Genomic DNA, 26,471 nt, shown 5'->3' on the forward strand with positions numbered 1-26,471 from the left:
TCTATTTCTTTACATGGCCTTCTTTAAAGAATACTAGTCATTGGGTTTAGGGCCTATCCTAATCCAGTAATACCTCATCTTCTTTTGATTATATCTACAAAGAACCTGTTTCTAAAAAAGGTAAAGTTTATAGGTACCAGGGATTAGCTACCTGTGACTCAACATCTCTCTTTGGGGGATACAGTTCAACCTAAAAAACCTGTTTATAATATTTGCATGGTGTCTTATGAATAATAAGTTTTCAAATGTTTGTTGATTTGAATTGTATAGCCATAGAGAAAAATCTGTCAATTTATTTTTTTTAATGGGAAAGTCGTCTTGGACATTCTCTGAATTTGTGTCCTCTTTTTTTGTTCTTTGCTTTCCATGGCTGATAAAGCACTGTTTCTGTTTATTTTTGCATGTATTTTATCTTATGGCCGTCACTGAGTAAAGCTTTATGGGAATTACAGATGCTAAATATAGATAGAAACCTTATCTTAAAGGTGGAGAAACAAAACTCACCGAAGTAAAATGGAATAATTAGAGAATAGTTAATAAAAAGCAAAATAAACCAATAAAAAATAAGAGAATATAATTAGTAAAGATAAATGCAGAAATGAAAAAACTAGAAAACAAAGTATTGTAAAGGATATGTACACCAAAAGTTAATTTTTTGGTCGTCCTGTACACCAAAAGGTTGCACATTTGATTCCTGGTCAAGGCACATACTTAGGTTGCGAATGAATTCAATCCCTGGTTGGGGTGCATACCGGAGGCAACTGATTGATTTTTCTCTCTCACATAATTGTTTTGCTCTCTCTAAAAATCAATAAAAACATCCCCAGGCCTGGCCAATGTGGTTCAGTGGTTGAGCATTGACCCATGAACCAGGAGATCGTGGTTCAATTCTGGGTCAGGGCACATGCCCCGGTTTTGGGCTTGATCCCCAGTGGGGGGCATGCAGGAGGCATCCAGTCAGTGATTCTCATCATTTATGTTTCTGTCTCCTTCTCCCTTCCTCTCTCTGAAATCAATAAAAAAAAAAAAAAAACATTAAAAAAATTTTTTTAAAAAAATCATTTCCTTGGGTGAGGATTTTAAAAAAAAGTAAAATACTAATGTGGAGAATTTCTCAATAGCCTGTGAAATTATGTGGGTTACTTTGAAGTGTTGAAAACCAGAATTTGGAATTCACGCTCTGGGCCAGGGATCTGCAAACTGCCACTGTTTACGTAAACTTAAGTTTTATTGGAGCAGGTCATGCCCATTTATTTACAGATTGTCCGTGGCTGCTTTTGTGCTACAGACACAAAGTCAGGTAGTTGCAACAGAAATCATATGGTCCACAAAGCCTTATTTATCATCTGACCCTTGCAGAAAGTGTTTGCCAACCCCTGTTCCAGGTAATTTTGGTAGCCATCTTGGAGCTTACCCTCACTGGGGATGGGCTTAAATGGAATCCAGCCAGTGTATATAGCCATTTACAGAATGTAAGGAAAGGAAGAAGTGAGGAAAAAATATAGCAGACAGGAGACTGGATGTCACCATAGTAGAGAAGAGAAAGAGAAGTAGAATAGGAAGATAAGGACCTAGTTGTTAAATAAAGAGAAAATAATTAAAATGCATAAGATGCATTCTGCTTGGAATTAAAATGTTTTTTTGTATATTGATATTTTTATCTGACAAACTTGATAAATTTTCTTTCTTTTTTTTTTAGTCCTCACCTGAGGATATTTTTCCCATTGCTTTTCAGAGAGAATGGAGGGGGCTTGGGGAAAAAGAGAGAGAAGGAACCATCAATGTGAGAGAGACACATCGATTGGTTGCCTTCCTTGCTCACCCGGACCAGGGTGGAGGGATGGAGCCTGCAACCAAGGTGTATATGCCCTTGGCTGGAATTGAACTCGGGACCCTTCCGTCCATGGGCTGACGCACTAACCACTGAGCCAAAACGGCTAAGGCGTATATCTTAAGATTTTTCTGTTTTGTTTCCTCCTTTCCAAACATTATTCTTTTCTTTTTAAACATTGACTCTGCTAATTAGGACTTCCAGGATTGTATTGAATAAAAGTGGCGTAATAGTAGACATCCATAATTGTTTTTGATTTTTAAAAGAATGCCTCTAACATTCCACTGTGAAGAGTGTTATTTACTGTAGGTTTTTGGCAATTTCCCTTCTATTTCCACTTTATTAAGAGTTTTTATCTTGAACAGATGGCTTTTGTCAAATGGTTGTGTGTGTGTTTTTTAACTATGGAGACTATCATAATATGGTTTTTCTCTTTTAATGTTTTAATGCAGTGCATGACACATATAAATGATCTAATGTTAAACTATCCTTGCATTCCTGAATAAACTCAACTTGACCCTGCTATAGTTTCCTTACTATATTATTGTATTCTGTTTCCTGATATTTTGTTTAGGATTTTTGTATCAATGTTCATGAATGATACTAGCCTGTAATTATTCTTTTTCACACTGCCTTTGACTTTTATATTGCAAATTATATTGGCATCATAAAATGTATTGGGAAGATATTTCCTATATTTCTATTCTTGGAAAAGTTTGTATAAAGTTGGTATTGTTTGTTTATTAAATTTTGGTAGAGGGTGTCTGTAAAACCATTTAGATATGGTGGGTTTTTTCTTCTGTGTGTTTTTTTGGTGGTGGGAGGAAGAGAAGAAAAATACTGCTCCAATTTTTCAGTAGTAACAGAACTATTAAGGTTTTCTATTTCTTCTTGAATCACTTTCCCCCCTCCACCTTTGGGCTCTCCTCTCTCTCTAATCATATGTAGTCTTTCAGAGAATCAACTTTTTGCTTTGATCTTCAAACTCTACAGAAGGGTATACAATGAAAAGGAAGGCTTCTTCTCAGCAGACCTCAGACATTGTTTTCTAGAGGCAATGACTTTTTTTAATATCCTTTCGATGACATTTTTTATCCTTATACAATCCTTTTATTTTTACTAGAACAGGGAGGACCATATGAGATGCAGTGATCAGCACACTCCTTTTTTTTTATTTTACTTTTTTTCCTTTTTGATAAGTTCACTATGTATATATATATTTAAATATATCTTTATTGATTTCAGAGAGAGGAAGGGAGAGGGAGAGAGAGAGAGAGAAACATCAATGATAAGAGAGTTATTGATTGGCTGCCTCCTGTACGCCCCCCGCCTGGGGATGGAGACAGTAACCCGGGCATGTGCCCTGACCGGGAATCAAACCACAATCTCCTGGATCCTAGGTCAATGCTCAACCGCTGAGCCACACCTGGCCGGGTGACAAGTTCACTATTTAATAAAAGTGAAAGGACCTCAGAATCATTTCAAAATACATTATGCTCAGGGAATCAAAAACCAGCCCCTTCATTTTCTTGTTAAACAGCATCAAGGACAGACTGGACAGATTAGCTGTTTGCCTTCATTTGTCATTTTTTTGTTCTTTTACATTAATATCATTTTATTTAATGCCAGTGGAGTATTCCACTGCATGGATGCATCCTGTTTATTTTAAAATAGTTATGCTTTTATACCAAATAAAAACTTTCCCATTTGTTTGAAACACCCTAAGAACCCATTCTATTACTCCTAGTCTAATAACAGATATCACTAAAGAGAACTGTAGTTGGCCCTTGACGTGCCTTATACTCATTAACAAGTTAATTAAAATCAAAATATTTTTTGTTCCATAATACCCTCCTTGGAAGAAGGTGTATTTATTTCATTTAAATATTTTTAATTTAAAAACAAAACTTTTCAATAATTTAGATACCATATAATGTTTTGTGTTTTTTTTTTAAACTTTATTGTTGAAAATATTACAGATGTCCCCTTTTTTCCCCATTAACCCCTTCCACCCCTGACCCACTCTCTGCCCCAGGCCTTCACCACACAATTGTCTTTGTCCATAGGTTATGTAAATATGCATATAAATTATTTGGTTATTCTCCCCTCCCCCCCCCCCAAGATTCATCAATCTGTTCCATGCTTCTGTGTCACTGAATCTATTTTGCTCATCAGTTTATTATGTTCTTTAGATTTCACATATAAGTGAGATCATGTGATATTTGTCTTTCTCTGCCTGGCTTATTTCACTTAGCATAATATTCTTCAGGTCCATCCATACTGTCCCAAATGGTACAAGATCCTTCTTTACAGCCGCATAGTATTCCATGGTGTATATTCCCACAGCTTTTTTATCCACTCATCTACTGATGGGCACTTGGGCTGTTTCCAGATCTTAGCTATTGTAAACTGTGCTGCTATGAACATAGGGGTGCATATATCCTTTCTGATTAGTGTTTCAGGATTCTCATATAATGTTTTTCAACCTCTGTTTCTTTTGTGATTTATCCTAGAATGAGGAATAGATGCAATCTTCTCCTCTTCCTCATGGCTGCCCTGTTTCCCAATGCCATTTATTTAAAGTCCATCTTTTCACATGTTATTTGTGATGCTACATTTATCATTGCTATATTTACATATATTTACTTCTGGGGTTTTTTTTATTGTGTTTCAGTGGTCGATCTATTCATATGCCAGCATCATAGCTTTTTAAAAACTTTTTTATTTTAAATAACTTTGGACTTAGAAAAGAGTTTGAAAACAGTACAGAGTTCCTATGTTCCTTCACTCAGCTTCCCCTAATGTTAACATCTTAATAATTATAATTATTAAAACTAAGACGTTAACTTATTGGTATAGTATAGTTAACTATATACAGTTTTACTTATAAAGGCTTTGTATAGTATTTTAATATGTGTATTCCTCCTGCTCTCCTATTTTTGCTTGTTAGTGTTTTCCAAATATCTAGCTACAGAAAACAAAAATAAACTTTATATAGTATTTTTATTGGTACTAAAATTTATAAATTAACAAAGAGAAACATTATCCTTATGATACTGAATCTTCATATACAAAAACAAGGTATGTCTTTCCTTTTGTTGAAGTCTACTTAATATCATTCAGAAGTGTTTTATAGTTTTCCTCATATGTTTTGGATACTTTGTTCAGTTTATGCCTAAGTATTTTATTACTTTTTAAATGAAAAATGGGACCTTTCCTTCCGTTTCATCTTCTATCCAACTTCTTTTTGTACATATAAAGGAAACATTTCTGTATATTTTGTGCTATAGTCCATTACTAAATTGTCTTATTATAGCAATATTTAGTTAGTTGGTTCTTTTGAGTATTCCAGGTATATAATTATATCATCTGCCAGTAGTATTCCTTTCTAATTTCATTCTTTGTGTTGACTAGAATTATGAGTAATAGAGTGGAAAAATAGGCTTTCCCTGACTTTAGGAATATATCTAGTTTTTCATCGAGTGTAGTGCTGGCTTTGCGACATATGTTAAAGAGTGTTCTTTCACATTCAGTATTTCCAACAAGAATGGGCATTGAATTTATAAAACATCTTATCTTAGGTATGATATTTTTTCCTCTATGTAGATCTACTACTGTGTTGAATGATACCAATTTTCTAATAGTGATTTTTATTGTAGATTTTATATTTTTCATCTTTGGAGGGTCAGTTTTGATAAATTATATTTTCAAGTAAATTATTTCATTTATGTTTTGTTTTTCTTTTTTAAATCTTCACCTGAGGATATTTTTTCCATTGCTTTTCAGAAAGCTGGGCAATTTTGATATATTTTTCTAATGTTGTTGAGTGACTTGCATTTAAGCTGCATTTGGTATGAAATTCTTGTGATAGTATAAAAGGCATTCCAAAGTAAATATATGATTTCTCAAATTTTGCATAAAGGAGTATTGAGTTATGGCTGTAATATCCTAAGGGATATAAAGTAGAGTATTACTCCATGAAACATGTTATTTTCCCGGTAAAATTATTTGAAACATTTGCTTTCTAGAACAGAAATGACTTTTAATGATTGTCATTCTGGAGAGGGAAACAAAGATGATAGAATGTTCTAATTGTCCATCTGAAGGGTTGAATGTTTTCCCTTCTATTAAAGAGCACTTTTAATAGTTACTGCTCCCTTTGCCCATCTGGCTCTTTTTTGTGATTGTGTAAGGTATCCTGTATGTGTTAGCATACCTATCTGTATCTATCTCTGTGTATCTTCCCTCTTTTGTTTTATTTTAGGGCAAAATCACCTGTTAAAACTTTATTTGAAATAAGTAATTTTAGGGTTTATATTGTTAAATCCTGTCAGATTTCCACCTCTGTCACATGCTTTTAATGTGCTACATATTTCCAGACCTGCTTTTTAATGGCATGATATAAAAATTTCTCTTTCATTTCTGAGACATCTCCTTTGTCCTTTTCAAGAGAATGAATTACTTCACATCTTGTCCATGGGGGGGAGGGGGGGCAGGGTCTTACAACAGTAGATCAACATTAAGTCAAAATAAGGAAGTTACGTTACATTTCTGTTTTCGTAATGTAACTTATATTTACATAATACTTTTACCTGTCTGCCTTATTTTGTATAGTGAATTTTAGTACAGAAGCATTTATGTTAAGATCTTTAAATATTGTTTAAGTACAAATTTTGCAGTACTTTTTAACTCTTAAAGAATTATGATTGCCCTGACCGGGTAGCTCAGTTGGTTGGAGCATCATCCCGTACACCAAAAGGTTGCAGGTTGGATCCCCACTTGGAGTATGTATGGGATACAACCGATCAATGTTTTTCTTTATCTATCTCCCCCTCTCCCCTCCCTCTCTCTAAAAACAACAACAATAAAACATCTCGGGTGAGGATTATAAAGAAAAAATTATTATTATAATAAGCAGACTTTATTTATTCCAAAGTGAGTTTGGGATCAAACAAAAAAGAGAATCTGGGTCTTCCTAACTTGATTAATCTTAATATTAAAACTCCTTGCTTTCCATGATTCTTCATGACAAGGACTTCTTATTACCTGGCTGTCTTCTATATATTTTCTTCTCTTCCCTCTTCTTTCACAGTCACATGATTAACTGCCAGACTCTGTTTTATTTCTCTTTGACAATCTCTACTCCTAAAATTACTCATTTTCTTTAAGTGCCTTTTGGCCTCAATCTGAGCACAGGGGGTTCCAAGGCCTCATATGGCATAGCTTGGCCCATTATATTCATCCTTTTGGATAAATGTAATACTATAACTTGATATTAGTAATTCTTATCATCTTCCTATCAAAAAGTTTGAAGTCTCAATCTAGTGCTCTCCTTTGTAGTCATTTTGTTAAATGACTGACTGCCTTTTACTGAGGCCTTCTTGAAACTCAGAACTACTTCTCCATGGATGAAGTTTAAGACTAGCCTTTTATCAAATGAAAAGTGGTGGAATGCACCACCTAATGTCATTAATCCATTCTGGCTCTAAATAAAATTCAGTGACTATTGGACAAAATTCAGAAATAAGTTAATATTACTTATATAAATAAATTTCTTATCAAGAATTATATTTCCTAGGTTTTGCCTGTTAGACCAGGTAAAATACCTTTAAAACCTTGAAAAAATTCTAACCTGATAAAAATCCCACCCACTATGAAAAGTCAAATGTATTCAGATACTACCGAACTTCTCTTCTTAGTCCTGTTTGTCTTCAACTAAGACTCCATTGTTTCATCCTCTTAGATGCTACTACTTGAACAATATTGTTTTGAAACCTAAACTAATATATTAACACAATTCTTCTTATTAAATGTCTCAAGAGTTTTGTTTCTTTATCCCTTTCTTTGTAAACAAGCAGCCACTATATTTTTAGTAGTGAATTTCAAAATCCTTTTTAACCTTATAGGTCCAAGGGTAGCCAAGGATGGCTGCAGCTTCATATGATCAGTTGTTAAAGCAAGTTGAGGCACTGAAGATGGAGAACTCAAATCTTCGACAGGAGCTAGAAGATAATTCCAATCATCTTACAAAACTGGAAACTGAGGCATCTAATATGAAGGTATCCAGACTGTGACTTTAATTGTAGTTTATCCATTTTTATTCACTATTCCCTCTTGTAAACTTGGAGTTAGACACTTCACTTACTTAAAAGTGTATTTTAAGTTATGTAAACTCTTTTCTTAGAAGCGTTAACATTTATACTTTTAAATAAAATGAGTTTAATTCATCCATTGAATCATATAAAGAAATAAGTGTGAAACCTCAGTGACTAGTTTTTAAGTTATTTTTAAGCTTAGGCATCACTTTCGCATCACTCTGCTGAGGCTGGGTGTTCTATGTAATTCATAGGAACTAGCTTCACAACTTTAGAATATATATCTCAATTATTAAATGTAGCATTCTTCCCCAACTCACTCAGATCTTGTTGTCACTTAAATGCTGCATTGATTTTCAAGAAAATTGGGATGCCCCAGTGGGAAGAGCCCTGAATGAAAGCCAGTACCTGATCCTATTCCTGGTGTTGTCACAAGCTAAGCTGCATCACCTTTGGGTGCCCTTCTGGACTTAAGTTTAAGTTGCCTTATTAGGAAAATACAGGCATTGGCACCTTCAAGCCCTAAAATTGGTTTGCCAAATAGCATGGAAAAGCTCTGTAACCTCCAAGAAGAGATATAAAATACTGAGTCTGCAGTGGGGAAAATATGTTCTAATTTCAAAATAATGGAGGTTAAAACTTCCGCTGTTTTAGTTACCGAGGTAGATTAGAATTGGAGATCATCAATAAAACTGTTACTTCCTCCCTCTTTAAAAAAATTCTTCCTGCTTTATGTTGTTTCTGCCCCTCGGCTATTTTAACATCTGGGTTCTTCACCCTATTCTTCCTGCCTATTCACTACTATTTCTTATTCATTGTCTATTCTCTTCTGAGTCCTTTCTCTATGCATTTTGAGGTCTCCTTTATTCTTCAAGCTTCTGTATATCACTGAACTATTGTTGCTCCTCTTCTTTTACCCTTTATATTCAATATCATAACAATTCAACCTTTTTACTCATATGCACTATTCTATCTGCCTATCTATAAATCTTTTCTGCTCTAATTGTCTATTTCTGTTGTAAAAACTATCCCCAGCGATGACAGATCTCCAAGATAACTACCTCAGATCCTTTTGGAAATAAGGTAGACTATAAACAAACATATTTTCTTATCACAAACTCTGGGTGACATTAACAACAGCCAAATTAATTACCTAATAGGTAAAAAAAGAATAGTTTGGTATTTTAACACTGAACACACTGTATCTAAAATTGTTTTACATGAAGTGTTTTAAAAGTTTTAAAGATACAAAATTAAAAATTCCCAGCAGGACAACTCTTTTATCTACTTTGGGGTATATTTTTTAGAGAACCCCTGGCTGGCCTATCTGAATGTCTATTTTGTAGTGTAGAGCTCTGAGATGACTTTTTAAGTTTTTGTTTGAACAAATTCAAAATTCACTTTTGGGAGACATTTTAACATACCCTTAGATCCATCTTCATGCTGAAGTGAAATGTCAGAGTAAATGGTAAGTCAGACCCTTAAATTTCTACAGTGGAATAGCAGGTTAATAACTTATCCTGGTGATGTTAATATACATTGTGAATATTGGTATTTAAGATATATCTGAAATCAACCATGAATTGATAATTACTCAACATGTGCATCTACAAGACATTCTTGCTAATCTATCCACATATTTCTTTAGGATTGGGTATATGATATTATAGCAATTACAGTCTTATAAGGAAGTTATTTATGTATCTCTTCCGTAAGAGACTTTAAGCTGTTAAAGAGCAAAAACCATGACCTGTTTGTTTAGTTTTAGAATATTGATTTGTAAAAACACACTTGGAAGCATTGGCACTTTCTCTGTTGGATTAAAGTTTATCCAAAACAGTGGTTATTCCTCCCCCACAAAAAAATCACTTATCAGACATTAGAATACATTGTTCAATCTTGAACCATGTTTCCTAATCATTAAACTATCCAAAGAAAGGCAAGGCGTGTCCCCTCCAACTAGATCATTTAAGAATGCCTGCAGTTTATGCAGTAGTACCATCTAGTGGCAAAAGAGAATATGGTTTGCTGTTGATTACATGGCATTGATTAAAAAATATATATAAAAATATTTTTATATACCACAGCAAAATAGGTATGCAACACTGTGAATACTGACTATATGTTTGAGAATATTAAGGAAATGTTTGTTTTTTAGGTATAATGATGGCATTGTGGTTGTGTTTAGAAAGAATCCCTGTTTAAATATTCATTGAAATATTTACAGAAGAAATGATATGATGTCTGAGATTTGTTTGCAAAACCAATCTGGGTGGAGGTAGGGAAATGGAGAAAGTAGGTATGGGTGTAGATGAAACAAACAACGAGTTGATAATTATTGAAGCAGAATGTGAAGATAATGGGAGTTTGTAATAATGTTCTTTATACTTATGTATATATTTGATATTTCCTGTAATAAAAATATAATAAAGCATAATAGAGATTTCATCGGATTTAGTTGACCTGGAATCAGATAAATGCAGAAATTGTAATTAAACTTGAAGTATGTACTGTATTTTTTACTCTGTGACTAAAATTCAACTTGATTGATTTCAAACGCTGAGCATAGCAACAGATAATTATGGTCATGTAGAGATGTGACTCATTTAAACTAAAAGATGGCATGATCTAGAAAAAATTATCTGTAGGCAAATTATTAATGAAACATTTGTATCTTTGTTGTATTTTGACAACATTAAATATTTAAAAATTACTCTAAGCTTTAAAACCATATACATGTAAAGTATCTTCTATTTTCAGAGTATAAGGAAAAAATGAGAAATAAAAATTCAAATTGACATTTCATAATTTATTTTAGAGATTTAATTATTAAGTGAATGTGTATCTGGTAATGAAAAGAATCTATAATTGTAATGTATTGAGAAAAACAGAAGTGGGTTAAGTAACAACCCTCAAGAAATGACTGTTGCTCATTGATAAATATTTTCTATTCACTGATATTACCATAACATATTTTGTCTCTAAAAAATAATTCTCTAATGTTTCTAAAATCTTAAAATATTTTAAAAATATGTGATTATATGATATGATTTTTTAAAAACAAGCTTCCAGAATTTATAAATACAAATAAATATTGTCTCCTTCAAAATTACATATTAATTTTTAAATCTACCATTTCTCAAAGCACTTATTGAAATATTTTATTTGGAATTGCTTTGCCAGTTGTGTTGTATTTTCTTTCAAACACTCTGAAATTGAAGATGACTTCTTTTAGGTATATGCAGTATGCAGTCTCAGGCAATTCTACTGCAGCAACGAAAAAACACAGGCTAAAACACACACACAAACCATACTTTTAAAAACATTGGAGCTCAGCCAGGTGTGGCTCAGCGGTTGAGCGTCAACCTGGGATCCAGGCGATTGGGGTTCGATTCCCAGTCAGGGCACATGCCCGGGTTGCAGGCTCGATCGATGACTCTCTCATCATTGATGTGTGTCTCTCTCTCTCCCTCTCCTTTCCTCTCTCTAAAATCAATAAAGATATATTAAAAAAAAACAAAAACAACCTTGGAGGACTGTATTAACTAAAATGCAAACAGGAAGGAGCCTTTTCTAGATGAGCTGAGATCTCTGGTGATTTTCTTTCCCAGGAATATCTGTTGATTCTGGGTACAGACTGATATTCATCATTGGAACAGCCAGAAGAACTCCAGTGGAGGAAAGAAACTATTGAAGGTCTTGACAAACATGTAGGCAGATGTGAAGTATTGACATTTAGAGGAGATCCAAATGCATGGGTAGTTCTCCATATGGCTGAGTCTTTTTGTAGTGAAGGATGCTGGGGATGTACTAGGAAGGCAGAATGTTAGGCAAAGTTTTGCTATAGGAGAGACTCATGACTTTCACAGAACAGTTCTCTCCTCAAGGCATTTGCCAGACTTTGAAGTTTGTGGAAGCACAGGGTTAAAGACTTAAGCACATAACCTCCAATGGACAGAACTTTAGGGCTAGGGAGTCAGGTGCCACCTGAGAATAAGGCTGAGCTAGAAGACAAAGTAAAACAGCCCATAATCTTGCAGTGCTTGAGAGAGACAGACCTACTAGAGGGAGGGGGCCTGTATCAAACAGGACTGTTTTTTCTTTAAAGATAAGTGTCAGATTTTGGAGCTGTGTAGGGTTCCAGGAGGCCAAGGACTGAAGAGACAGGAACCTGTAATATTTAAATTTGAAGGAGAGACACATTCAAGGATCTTGGCAAATCAAATCAAGAGAAGGATTTAAATGGGAAATAATGGCATCAAAAGTCAAGAGGTGGCCGGCCGGCGTGGTTCAGCAGTTGAGCATCCACCTAAGATCCAGGAGATCCCGGTTCAATTCCCAGTGAGGGCACATGCTGAAGTCAATTTAAAAAAAAATTTTTTTTTAAAAAAGTCAAGAGGCAATGTGCAGATAGTTATTTAAATATCTGCTGAATGTAAACCAGTATGTTATGAGAATATACTTAAATGTGATATATAAAAGCTTGAATACTTTTTAGGGTATTAAATAAAACAGCCTATTAGAATGTGTAAATTTGATGTTTTTTATGATCATGTTGGTGCAAACCTGAGAGACATGGATTCTAAATACGTAACTATTGAGCCAGCCTCATTGAGGCTTGGCCATTTTCTGAATTTTTTTTTGTTTAAGGATTCTTCTACTTAATCTGTCTTTTACTTTTATATTTACCTTGAACTAGGAGTCAGTAAATTTCTCTGAGCATCAGCATTTGTGATAAAGTTGCCCTCTACTCCCTACATAAATTTGCTGCTCACTAGCTTGGTCAAGTCTTTGAGTCTCAGTTGATCCATCCAAAAATGAGAATAATCTACCTTGTATTGTTTTAAAAGTTAGAGATACTGTATCTTAAGGGTTCCACATAATATCTTGCAAGGAGGAGACTACTCTTTATCACCATTATTACAAAATATCACTAACGTTGTTGGGATATCATTTGTTACTCTTAATTCATACTAGGTAATATATGTAGAGTGCTTTGCAGCTTGTGATATGTTTCCAGGTTGATCTGAAATAAATTTTTTTCCAACCATATCTAAGTACCAAGAAACTTAGAATCATTCTTCAAGAAGATTTTTAGAATTTTGTCATGTTCATATATAGTGTTCTTTTTTACAGGAAGTACTTAAACAACTGCAAGGAAGTATTGAAGATGAAGCTATGACATCATCTGGACAGATTGATTTATTAGAGCGCCTCAAAGGTACATTTTAAAAAATTGTTTTCAAATCATTTTCTCTGTTCAGTTGTCAACTTTAGGTATGTATAGCCAAGTATAACTTCTTTTGATTTAGGTGTTGGTATCTGTTTCCTTGGTGTAACAATCTTACTCAGGATGTAATTATTAAAGTACAAATATGTAAAAAATCTATTTTCTTGTTATTTCTTCAGTTAAACATGTTACTGACTTAGAATAAACTATTTTAGTTGCCTTCCTTGATAATTTTAAGATCTTTTTAAAGCGCATTGCTACTCTGCTGGTCACCATACAATAAGCTGTGTGCCACAGGCTGGGCCCATTGCCTCGTGTGAAGTCGTGCACTTCTCTGGCCCATCTGGAGAGAGATGTTTTATCCTCGCATATGTAAGCTAATTATAAGCTATTTTTAGCAGAACGTTTAAAAAGTGTTTCATAGTGTTGCTTAAAAATTCCAGTGTCAAAATAGGGAAAATGCTTAATTATAATTGAAGCTAGGCAAAGAAATTACCTTTTGGTCCCTAAATGTATTATTATCTAGCATGAATTTAAGGCAGGACATTTCATCTGTTTTCCTTTAACAAACTCCTTTTCCCCCTCACTCAAGCTGACTTTGGGGGGAAAGTTTAGCCATTGTGTTTCTAAACAATTGTTTATTCTATAATGTATATTTGTGTTCCTCTATTAGAAATTTGTAGGTTTCTAAACCAAGAAGTGTATCCTTTTATTGACTCCATGCTTCAGTACACTGTCCTTTTGCAAGCCTCAGAGAGCCTGCCTCATCGAGGCTTAGCCATTTTCTGATTTTTTTGTTTTTCGGGATTCTTCAACTTATTCTCTCTCCTACCTTTACATTTCCTTAGACCCAGGAGTCAGTGAGTTTCTCTGAGTATCAGTATTTGTGATAAGGATTTCTTCTCCCTGCATGAATTGGCTGCTCAATAGCTGCATTAATTTAGTTCTTCTATAGGCTTGATGTAACATAATGTATAAAGTATTTTCAATTATATTATAAAATGAGTTAAAATTGAGGGCTAAATATGAACCTAAGATTTCACTTTTAAAACAATGTATTGCATTAGACTACTTAAAGCAATTATTGTATTAAAACTTGTCTCTCTTTTATTTAGAGCTTAACTTAGATAGCAGTAATTTCCCTGGAGTAAAACTACGGTCAAAAATGTCGCTTCGTTCTTATGGAAGCCGGGAAGGATCTGTATCCAGTCGTTCAGGAGAGTGCAGTCCTGTTCCAATGGGATCGTTTCCAAGAAGAGGGTTTGTAAACGGAAGCAGAGAAAATACCGGCTATTTAGAAGAACTTGAGAAAGAGAGGTAACTTGTTTGTTTGTGTGGTTTTTGCCCATTAAATAGCAAACATTGATTATGCTTCAATTTTTGCTATTATTTTGTCATTTTGTAATACAAGATATGAACTATGAAGCGTGTGTGCTGAGGGACCTTTTATTACTTTCTCTGTGGTTTTAGATATGTCCATCTACAAAAATAGGGATAATCATCGGGACCAGTAATGTTAAGCTTCTTTTCATCTCTTAAGTTCACATGAGTCTGTTTTGTACCTTGAACCTGGACTATTTCTCCCTGTGAGTGTAGGAAATACTATGCTGAAAAATAAGAAGCTAACTGGTTTCCCCGGTCTTTCATCTCTTTGTCCCCTTTTAAGCTCTTTTAAGAGGCAAAGTACATGTGAGCAGACTGACTTTCCTAGGAACTTTGCTTCATGTAGGTAATGTCCTGATTTTATTGAGAGAGAGGAGAGGGTATATCTGTGTCGTCTTGGTTCTCACTATGTTGGAAGGGAGAAAACTGAGACCTTGCTTATATGACAACATTTTTATTTTACTCTCACACTTGATTGATAGTTTGGATAGGTCTAGGTTCAAACTCATTTTCCTGTCATCATCAGTGTTGCTGATGAGAAATTTGATACCAGTCTCATTCTTATTCCTTTGTAGGCAACCACGTTTCCTCTTTGAAGCTTTTATAGTGCCTTGGTGTGTATGTTTTCTTCATTCATCATGCTGGATACTAGTGTGCCCTTTTGATCTGAAAATTTGTTTTGAGCTTTTGAAAATTCTATTATGTTATTTCTTGATGATATTCTCTCCTCTGTTTTTCTATTCTTTCTTTCTAGAATTCCCTTAAGTCATAGCTTAACACTCTCTGCCTCTTTTTTTTCTCTTTTTCTGTATTGCACAAGATAAGTACTAGTAAGTAGTCAAACCAGGATTCAAACCCAGATCCATAGCTCTATAAGCTTTTTGAACCTCAGTTTTCCAGTCTGTAGGAGGAGGTTTAAAAATCTATAGATTTTTTTAAACTCCTTAGCACTATATCTTGTATAGAGAGCATTCAGTAAATGTTAGCTATTGTCATGTTAGCCATTCACTTATTTAACAAATATTTATTAAATTCCTAATACATATGTGCCATGCTCTTCTAGTTGACTCTGAGTTAGCTAGAAGACTAAGAAGACATGCGGCTTACATGAAGAAACATTTTTTAAAGTAAAGTATTAACAATCACTAAATAAGCCATTAGTACACTAAACTCTAAAGACCTACCTGCTTCTGGGTCTAGACCTAGTTTCATTTCTGAGCCTTAAGCACTGCTGTGTGAGTTACAAGGTCAACTACTATCATTTAACCACTTGTTATCATTTTGGTTCAAGACACTATAGCCTTGGCTTTCCCAGAGCATTTTTGCACAGTTTGATCTTAAACTATATAGTAACAACTTGTCGCTTTTCTTCCTAACCTCTCCTGCACTCCACCACCATCAATAACATTGGCTTATCAATATAAGCACTTTATGTGCCCAGCTATTATTTCATAAGCCTATTTATTGGAGAGTAATCAGAGGATCACCATCTATCCCTCTCTTTTCCCCACTTGAGTCCTGGTGGGTCCTGCAGGTCCTCACCAAGAAAAGCTGAAAAATAGAATCATGTCTTATCTTTATGCCAGTTTGGTGCTCAGCTTTTGAAAGGGGTTCAGGCTTTCTACAGTGCTTTTCCTCCTTCTGTTGTTAGAAAGGGAAGGAAGGAGGGGCAGCTTCTCATTAGTCCACACTCCCCCAAGGTTGCTACATCATAAGCAGGGCTTACTTCCCTGCCATGGATTCTCTCACTATTGAGGTTACCACATCAAAAGTGAAGGCTTGGATATCTGTAATACTTTTAACAATAAAGATAAATTTAAATAAATAAATGTAAAAAGTGAAGGTTTGTTTCTTATTTTATTTTTTAAATATATCTTTATTGATTTCAGAGAGAGGAAAGGAGAGGGAGAGAGAGAAAGAGAGATAGAAACATAAATGATGAGAGAGTCATTGAGCACGCCCCTGACTGGGGATCAAGCCCGCAACCTGGGCATGTGCCCTGACCGGGAATCGAACCCCAATTGCCTGGGTCCTAGGTTGACGCTCAACTGCTGAGCCATGCCTGGCCGGGCGGCTTGTTTCTTATTTTATTTTATTTATTTATTTTTTTAAATATATCTTTATTGATTTCAGAGAGAGGAAGGGAGAGGGGGAGAGAGAGATAGAAACATCAATGATGAGAGAGTCATTGATTGGCTGCAACCCACAACCTGGGCATGTTCCCTGACGAGGAATCAAACCCGTATCTCCTGGATCCAAGGTCGATGCTCAACCGCTGAGCCATGCCCAGCTGGGCTTGTTTCTTATTTTACAAACTGCTTCTCAAGTAAAGGGAAAGGAATTTTAGACTAGAATCTTCCACTTATATGCATACACATTTTTCCAAGAAATTATAATCAAACTGGATTTTAAAGTAACAGTATCCATGTGGGGACCATCTCTCTCTATGTATGATCAGACTCCAGAAACCATAATAGAAAATATCCACAAATCTGACTATAAGAATATAAAAAATCTTACATGGCAAACATTGTAAACAAAGTTAAAAGACAAGTGATAAACTGAGAAGTTATATTTGCAACCCATATAACTGACAAAGTGCTGTTATTAACGTACAAGAGGTTCTATGAGTGAGAAAAAGTCACAGACAAGAAAATACAAATGGCTATTGAAGAAATGCTTACCCTCACTCATATTAAAAGTCAAATTGAAACTATAGTGATGGACCATTTTTGGAGGAAAAACAATCTAGATTTACAGCAGTAAAAAAGTTTGATAAAACATTTACATTGGTGAAGGTAATAGGTGCATAAATAAAGTCTCGTAAGTGCAATATGTTAAAAATTTACCTACCCTAGGAATTTATCTTATATACATGCTTGCACATGTGTGAAATGAGGTTATGTGTAAGGATATTCAGTGCAGCAAAAGGTTAGAAAGGTCCTGAATGCCCTCTTAACACAGAACTGGTATGGATTCAAGAATACTATGGAATACTATGCCCCTGCCCCCAAATACATAGGACCTTTATGTTCTGATATAAAATTATCTCCAAGGTAGATTTTTTTTGTGAAAAATAAATTATAGGACAACATAGATGATACTGTTTATGTTTAAGAATGTACATATATCCTTGCATTTTTATAGAATATCTCTGGAAATATAAACAAGAAAATGTTAATAGTGGCAGCTTTGGGAAAAAGACACATGAAAAGAGATCATATACTTTTTGTACTAACTGAGTTTTATCCCAGTAACACTCTTATTTTGCTTTTATGTTTATAATGATCATATAGAGCATCTTGATAAATAGATTGTTTTCGAGGACAACATCGATTGGGTAGTTCAGGAGTTACATAAATTCATCTTCAAATTCCAAACTAAGAAAAATTTTGTTTCCCTCAGAATAATTTCCTCTTATTGTACAATGGCAATATATTTTTTATTATTTTGGCTGCTGAGAAGCAGAAAACTACATTTGTGCCCAGTGTAGCAGCTTCTTATCCTCTAGGTTCATTTCCTACATAACTGTTGCTTTTCTTTTCTCCTTTATTTTACCTTTTTTTTGTGTATTAATTTGGGGGTTTTTATATCTGTACTTTTTACTGTAAACTACCATCACGTTCTTAGACTGTGCAAGAATATGAAGACAATGCCTTTGGTGAAATGTAATATTCTAGTAAGGTTGAATAGCATCTTGTTTAGTTGAAAAAGTAAACAACTACTTTTTAATATTCAACTTTTAATGATTATAACATTTTAAGTCCTATCTTCAAAAATCCAAAATCAGTGTTTTTCATTTATTCATTATTAATACTTTAGCTTAAAGAGAGAACTTTACAGTAATAGGTAATAAGAATTGCTGTTATGTACTCTGTATTAGCATTGTGTAACCTTAACCTGTTTTAAAAAACAACAACACAGATCATTACTTCTTGCTGATCTTGACAAAGAAGAAAAGGAAAAAGACTGGTATTATGCTCAACTTCAGAATCTCACTAAAAGAATAGATAGTCTTCCTTTAACTGAAAATGTAAGTAGCTTGGCAATATGACTTATTTTAGACTTTAATAACTTTATTTTTTAAGAGTACCGACATTACCTATTAAAAATCTAGAATAATTGCATTTATAATTATTTGTAAACTATAATGTTTTCTCTAACTTTAAAACTGAATATATAATAGTTAATGGATTTTGTTTATAAAGATGATAAAACTTCATTGTGCTCAAGCAGATATTTATTTTAAGCCCCAAGTTACAAAAATCGATTAAGTTTGAATCCTAAAGGACTCAAGATTTAACTAGGCAACTGTTTTTTTATTCTGTTTTTGAATAAAAATACCTTTGAAGATAATTTGAATGTTATTTTCAGTTACTATAAATGACACTAGCTTTTGGTGTGGATCTTAGAACTTTCTGCATGTACTAAAATTTGTTTGTTTTGCAAATATAACTGTGTAAAAAGAATTTAATCGTGTGAGCCTCTCCCTCCCCACCTAACCTCTCCATGTTCGACTATCTTAATTCATGGGGGTGGCACATACAAGAACATTTATGAAATACATTAATGATACTGTATTTCAACTATTGTTTTTAAATATTTTTTGTAATTTTTAAAAATATACTTTAAAGAAGATATATTTAAAATAGCTTACATTTTTTATTTTTCAATAGCACTTTTGAGGGAACATAATAAACAAAAAGGAAAAATAGAAGAAAAACCTTTTCTAAAACATGTAGTTAGCCAGGTTTCCTGAGTGGGCATTGTCTGGCAGGAGTTAGAACTAGAAGCTTAAGTGCTTAGTCAGTCCTCTAGGACAATCTTTCAGGGTTTTGAGAGGGCGAGAGAAGATCCCCCTTCCTGACAATCTCCTTAACACCTTCCTGGGAATTAAGGAGACACAAATAGTGAAAGAACAGTTTTTGGAGAGTTGTTAGCAAACAAGGATTAGGAACTCAGGAGGGTTTGGTGGGATTTTTACTCTTATAAAAAATACCAAAGTGTAGTTTTGTTTAACATTCACTTTGGTAATTAGAATACACAAAATTTAGAGACCACTGTCTGTATGGAGTCAGGTTTAGAAAAGGGCTCAAATATATGTGACAACTCAAGAGCAATTGGTTAATATCTGAAACAAAGATCAGCTGTCAAATAAAGTAATTATTCCTTTATGAATTTATTTAATAATCACATTTATTTAATCGGTTATGTAAGACATTATTATGGGTTATTTGATAACATTAGCCAATTTCAATTGCTTGCGTTTCTTAAATATTACTTAGTTTTACAAATTTTGCTTTTACTATTGGGAAACCAAGTTAAGAGCACTTTCATACGGAAATACATACCAAGATATAGACATTGCTTTTAAAATATCAGATCTAAAGCATATTAGTGCAACATATTGTGTCATGTTCATCTTTTTTTGCAGGGGGGTTTAGGAAGTAGAAGAAATATCAGTGGAGTTACAGCTGGCTAATTGAGAATTAGAAACAACATGCAATTTCTTCCATATGCAACCCATAATTTGAGTATGCCTGTGGGAATACATTCTGCATATGAACAGGAAAAGGGTCAGAGCTCCTCTAAGTTAACTGACAATACAATTTGGAATTCTTGGGCTTACAGAATGCTATTCTGAGTCAGACGTGTCACACGCAGCTTTCTATTAGGCATAAAGAACATGAAAAATCTGCAGCACTTCCTAATTTCCCTTATACCACATTGACTTACCTATTTTATTTAATCATAGTTTTAGCCTTTATTACCTCTTGGGGCATGTGTGTATGTTTCATTACTTTGTCCTTTTTATCTTTTTGTATGTCTAACAATTACCACAGTGCCTGGAATTTTCATTAGAGAGTTAATAAATTACTGAATGAATTAACACTTATTCTGTGAAGAAATACTTCTTATTTTTTCCCACTTTGCTTCACTTTTGGATTTTTACCAAAAAGTTTGTGTTGACTTTGTCCTTGAGATTTATGATTATCTGTGTTACTTTAAAGCTTTTTTCTAATCCCATTTTCTTCATTTTACAAATGGAGAAGTCTTTCTATTCAGTCTGCATGTCTCTGGTAATCCTTACCTTAAATTGAAGTACAAACTTAAGGATACTTTTTTTTCTTTTTCTGTGTTGTCCACATCAATATGCTAGTTTTTAATAATTAAAACTAGTACCTCTTCAATGAAGAATCATCATAAGGGAACTAAAGATAGGGTTATTGGACCGATTATATATATTAAATGAATAGTACAACTTAATTAAAGACATTTGTGGCTATGGGGCAATAAAAATTTTTCAATTCTGCATTTCACATTAGGGATCCAGACAGCCTAGCACCTATAATCTAAGTTTTAGGACTCCTTGGAGTAAAATATAATTTTCTCATGCACCATAACTTATACATATTTGCTTATTCATTTTCTTTGTTGGTATTTATGTGCTTTTTTTTTCTTTTACTGATAAACACACAAACATGAGATACTAACATTTTAATTCTATTTGTGGTTTCAGTTTTCCTTACAAACAGATATGACCAGAAGGCAGTTGGAATATGAAGCAAGGCAAATCAGAGTCGCGATGGAAGAACAACTGGGAACATGCCCAGATATGGAAAAACGAGCACAGGTAACTGATGTATTGAACGAAAACGCACACTAGCTGAACTATCAGTCTGTCTTGGACAGTCTTTCAGAATAAGAGTAAATATATCATCGCTGCTGGGCAATATAACCAGTGTTCACATAATTCTGCCTCCACTGTATTTCATTTTCCTGATACTGTTCTTCTTTGCCTTGGAATTGTAAAAGGAAAAAGAGTTAGATGCTGGTCATCTGGTAGCTGATAGCTAACTCCAGTTCTCCTTTGAAATTTTTACTTCTTGTAATCTAAGTGTGTGTAATGACATTCGGAATACTGCTCTTCAAGTTATACACGAAAAAAAGGAAGGAAGGAGGAAACACCCTCATTCAAGGAAGTAGGAAGGAAACATATAAAGAGAACATTGGGAAAGATGAAATGAGTTTGATAGAGAACACTTCCATATTTCAACCTTCAACTAATGTCAAGAAAGAATATTAACTAGCATTGTTATTTGTTAAGCATTTCCATATATTGAATTTGATACTGATATTTTAAAGCCCTGAAGAGGCTTTGCTGATTGCCTTGTCTGTTTCAAAGTAAGCATGGAAAGTTAAAACAAAACAAAACAAAAAATATTGGAACAAGTTGGGAGGAAAATATTATTTGAAAGATTTTCTTTAAATAGCAAATAAAAAAGAGGACTACATTCAGATGTGTGGTACAACTGCATTTTTATATTCTGAAAAATTTATTATATAGTTTTAAAATTACTAATATAGGATATTTTACATTCCCCAGTCTCTTCATCTTTTATGAGGTAGCTTCCTAAATATAATGTATATTCTCTTTGTCCTAGAGTGTGGTGTTAGACAAAGGTGATACTTAAACAGCAGAACTATCATATATTTCATAATCCATACCTGTAAGTTTCACAATGAGGCTAGGTGCTCAATACATACATATATTATAATATGTATACATAATATATTCCTTTTTAAAAATTTCCTCTTACCCCGTCTCATTCAGATTAATATCTTAAATGTCAAAAGTAAAACTTTAAAAATAAACCTTTCAGTAGAAAATACAGGGATTTTTAAAATAAGATATAAAACACTAGTTATAAAAGATTGATAAATTTTACTGTATTAAAATTAAGAATTTATAAGGGATCTTAAAGAAAGTAAAAAGATAAGTTACAAATTGAGAGAAGATATTTATCACCATGTAACTGACAAAAAATTAAAATCAAGAATATATAAAGAATTTCCAAAAACTATTCTAGTTTAAATTTAATATTTTTAATATTTGGGATTTTCAAGGAAATACTGTAAAAATGTCAGGCAGTTTGTTTTGTTTACAGAAAAAAACAGATATTACTTCGATTTATATGAATTTGTCTTTTTGAGTATGAATATATAGAGTACTGTATACAGAAGTTAGTTTTTCTGAATTTCTTAATGTGTTTGTTTTTAGAGATCCTTAAGGAACAAAAGGACATGATAGATGTGAAAATTCTTGTGTAACACAAATATAAGTGTAGGTATATTCCAGGCCATTTAATCTGTATCCTAGAAGAGAGATTAACTTAAGTTCTTTCTTGGCTATTTTGTTCAGATACGTGCTAATAAAGTCTTTTTTTGGCTATTTATTTATTTATAGTCATTTTTATTTTATTCTGGAATACAATGTTCTTTATTTTGGTAGTTAATATTCTAAGGAGGTTTTATCCCATATTTTTTATTTTTAAAAACATCTTTATTGTTGAAAGTATTACAGATGTCCCCTTTTTTCCCCTCATTGATCCCCTCTACCCTGCATCCACCCCACGCCCACCCCTTCCCCATACCCAATGTCTGTGTCCATGGGTTATGCTTATAAACATGTAAGTTCTTTGATTAATCTCTCCTTGCCCACTCCCCCATCTCCACCTTCCCTCTGAGATCCCTTAGTCTGTTCCATGCTTCTATGTATCTGGATCTATTTTGTTCATCAGTTTATTTTGTTTATTACATTCCACATATAAGTGAGATCATGTGGTACTTGTCTTTCTCTGACTGGCTTATTTCACTTAGCATAATACTCTCCAGTTCCCTCCATGCTGTCCCAAAGGATGAGAGGTCTTTCTTTTTTACAGCTGCATAGTATTCCATGGTGTAAATGTCCCACAGCTTTTTTATCCACTCATCTACTGATGGGCACTTGGGCTGTTTCCAGATCTTAGCTATTGTAAATTGTGCTGCTATGAACATAGAGGTGCTTTAAGTTCTTTCTGATTGGTGTTTCGGGTTTCTTAGGATGTATTCCTAGAAGTGGGACCTCTGGGTCAAATGGCAGTTCAATTTTTAATTTTTTTGAGGAAACTCCATACTGCTTTCCATAGTGGTTGCACCAGTCTGCATTCCCTCCAGCAGTGTACTAGGGTTCCCTTTTCTCTACTCCCTCGCCAGCACTTGTTGTTCGTTGATTTGTTGATGGTAGCCATTCTGACAGGTGTGAAGTGATACCTTATTGTGGTTTTAATTTGCATCTCTCTGATGATTAGCAACGTTGAGCATTTTTTCATATGTCTCTTGACCATCTGTATGTCCTCTTTGGAGAAGTGTCTATTTAGGTCCTTTGCCCATTTTTTTATTGGATTGTTTGTCTTCCTTTTGTTAAGTTGTATGAGTTCCTTATGTGTTTTGGATATTAACCTTTTATAACATGTGTCATTGTCAAATATGTTCTCCCATACAGTGGGCTCCCTTTTCGTTTTGTTGATGGTTTCTTTTGCTGTGCAGAAGCTTTTTATTTTGATGTAGCCTCCTTTGTTTCTCTTGCCCTAGGAGATGTATTGGCAAACATGTTGCTATGAGAGATGTCTGAGATTTTGGTGCCTACGTTTTCTTCTAGGATTTTTATGGTTTCACATCTTACATTTAAGTCTTTTATCCATTTTGAGTTTATTGTTGTGTATGGTCTAGTTTGATTGTTTTGCATGTACTTGTCCAATTTTCCCAACACCATTTATTGAAGAGACTGTCTTTACTCCATTGTATGTTCTTGCCTCCTTTGTCAAATATTAATTGACTATAATGGCGTGGGCCGATTTCTGGGTCCTCTGTTCTGTTCCACTGATCTACATGTCTGTTCTTTTGCCAGTTCCAGGCTGTTTTGATTAAAGTGGCTTTGTAGTATAACTTGATATCTGGTGTTGTGATCCCTCCAACTTTGTTCTTCTTTCTCAAGATTGCTGTGGCTATTCGGGGGTTTTTTGTTCCATATAAATTTTTGAAGTGTTTGTTCTAGATCTGTGAAATATGCTGTTGGTATTTTAATAGGGATTGCATTGAATTTATAGATTGCTTTAGGAAGCATGGACATTTTAATGATGTTAATTCTTCCAATCCATGAACACGGTATATTCTTCCACTTGTTTATATTTTCCTCTATCTCTTTTTGCAACATCCTATACTTTTCCAAGTGTAGGTCTTTTATCTTCTTGGTTAAGTTTATTCTTAAGTGTCTAAATTTTTTTGTTGCAATGGTAAATGGGATTTTTTTTTAATTTCTCTTTCTGAGAGTACATTATTGGTGTATTTTTAGAAATACAACAAGCATTCACTTGTTCTGGAAATAGCAAGGTTAGGGTTAAATAAATATTGTAGACAAAGTGTAAAGGCAAATAATGGAAATTTTTATAGCATATACGTGTAAGGAATTAATATCCCTGATGTACAAGGAACACCTACAAATCAATTGAAAACAAGTCAACCAAATAGTAAAATAATCAGATATGAGTAGTCCCATCACAAATAAGTACAAGTGGTTAGTAAACAGTTGTGATGCTTAAGCTTTATTAGTCATCAGGAAAATATAACATAAAATAGATTATTTTTATATTGGTGGTTGTCGTGGAGGTGATGGTGGTGATTTTGTTTATTTGTCTTATGGCCTATCAGAGTAAATTATAGAATTATTTCAGAAAATGATACATCATTGGCAGAACTTGTTTTTAAAACCTATATATCTGATCTATCATAAAGCTAATTAAAAATAATTTCAGTTTGCAAGGTTTTTATATGTAAGTGATTTGGTTTTTCCCACTTCCACTACTATTTGTAAAAATTAAAGCAAAACCTAGCTTTTTCTAAAAGCACTTTTTGATTATTCCGATTCCATATTGTTTGACCTGTAGTTACTATTTTCTGTTCATTTGATGGTCTTAGGATAGTGGGTAAGCAAATGCTCAACCGTCATTGCAATCCCAGAGCTGGGAGTAAAAATAATGTTTAGCTGCAGTAGGTATTTGGGAAAGCTAAATGTGAAAGTACTACTGACTTATAATAGGAATAACTTTGGGGAAGATTAATCTTACTGTTCAAACCCTAATGTTTATTAAAACAAATCAGATGCTCCTTTCCTTTACAGGCATACCATGTTTTATATAGATTTATTACATTATATTGACATCTGGATTAATATATTATAAAAGATTAAATTCAAGTGTAATTTTCTTTGTTGAATAATTTTTTGAGAATAGCTTTTAAACACCGATTTTTCACACTACATGCATTATACAATTTGACATATTTGTACCATTTTGCTAAACGGAGCTATAAATCTGTTGTATAAAGTTAGAGGGAATAAAATATTGAACTGAACCTAAATGTCATCAGTGTGTGTATATAAGTATCTAACTTCTAAGATAAGAATTGTCTGGCATAATCCTGAGATGTTAAGTGATAGCCATAGTATGATTATTTACATTAATGTCTTTAATAAAAATAGATCTAATTTGGTCACTTATTTTATTTTAGCGAAGACTAACCAGAATTCAACAAATAGAGAAGGACATACTTCGTATACGACAGCTTTTACAGTCCCAAGCAACAGAAGCAGAGGTTAGTAAATTACCTTTATTGTTTGCGGGTATAAATATAGATAGTTATTCTAAGAAAAGAAAACGTAATTAATGCAGCATCATGAAATATAGATGTTCTAGAGAATTGAGGTACTTTATAAGTTTTTCCATGAAATTAAATTATTAAAAACCTTGATTAATTTTATTTCTTTATAATTTTTAGACAATTAAAAATTTATAGAGCCATAAATAAAGATGCCTTATTTTGGTTGTCAATTTACATATAATGACATAACTAACTTAATTTAGCTATTATCAGCTAGTAAATAAGCTGTTTTCTTCTAGTAATTCTCATAGTACAAACTGACCATACACATTTATCTATGCTTACTCCACAAACCCCATTAAAATGACAGTAAAAGAATAAAGTGAAAGAGGCACAGAGACCAAGGGAGGTGGCATCAATAAAATTTGGGGAGCTGGGAAGCAGGTAAACAAAT

General features: G+C 33.6%; 1 protein-coding gene across 5 annotated transcripts in view; it reads left to right on the forward strand.

Moving 5' to 3' along the window:
- The window catches only part of APC (APC regulator of Wnt signaling pathway), a 112,197-nt gene that overhangs the window by 40,894 nt on the left and 44,832 nt on the right, over positions 1 to 26,471 (forward strand). For all 5 annotated transcript variants that reach the window (XM_016224911.2, XM_016224912.2, XM_016224914.2 and 2 more), the window contains exons 2-7: positions 7,738 to 7,890; positions 13,063 to 13,147; positions 14,272 to 14,473; positions 18,464 to 18,572; positions 21,060 to 21,173; positions 25,928 to 26,011. In XM_016224911.2, the coding sequence (XP_016080397.1) occupies positions 7,756 to 7,890; positions 13,063 to 13,147; positions 14,272 to 14,473; positions 18,464 to 18,572; positions 21,060 to 21,173; positions 25,928 to 26,011 (729 nt within the window). In that variant the 5' untranslated portion in view covers positions 7,738 to 7,755. The remainder of the gene's footprint in view (positions 1 to 7,737; positions 7,891 to 13,062; positions 13,148 to 14,271; positions 14,474 to 18,463; positions 18,573 to 21,059; positions 21,174 to 25,927; positions 26,012 to 26,471) is intronic.

The sequence above is a fragment of the Miniopterus natalensis genome, chromosome 3 (genome assembly GCF_054644295.1).
Source record: "Miniopterus natalensis isolate mMinNat1 chromosome 3, mMinNat1.hap1, whole genome shotgun sequence".
NCBI lineage: Eukaryota > Metazoa > Chordata > Mammalia > Chiroptera > Miniopteridae > Miniopterus > Miniopterus natalensis.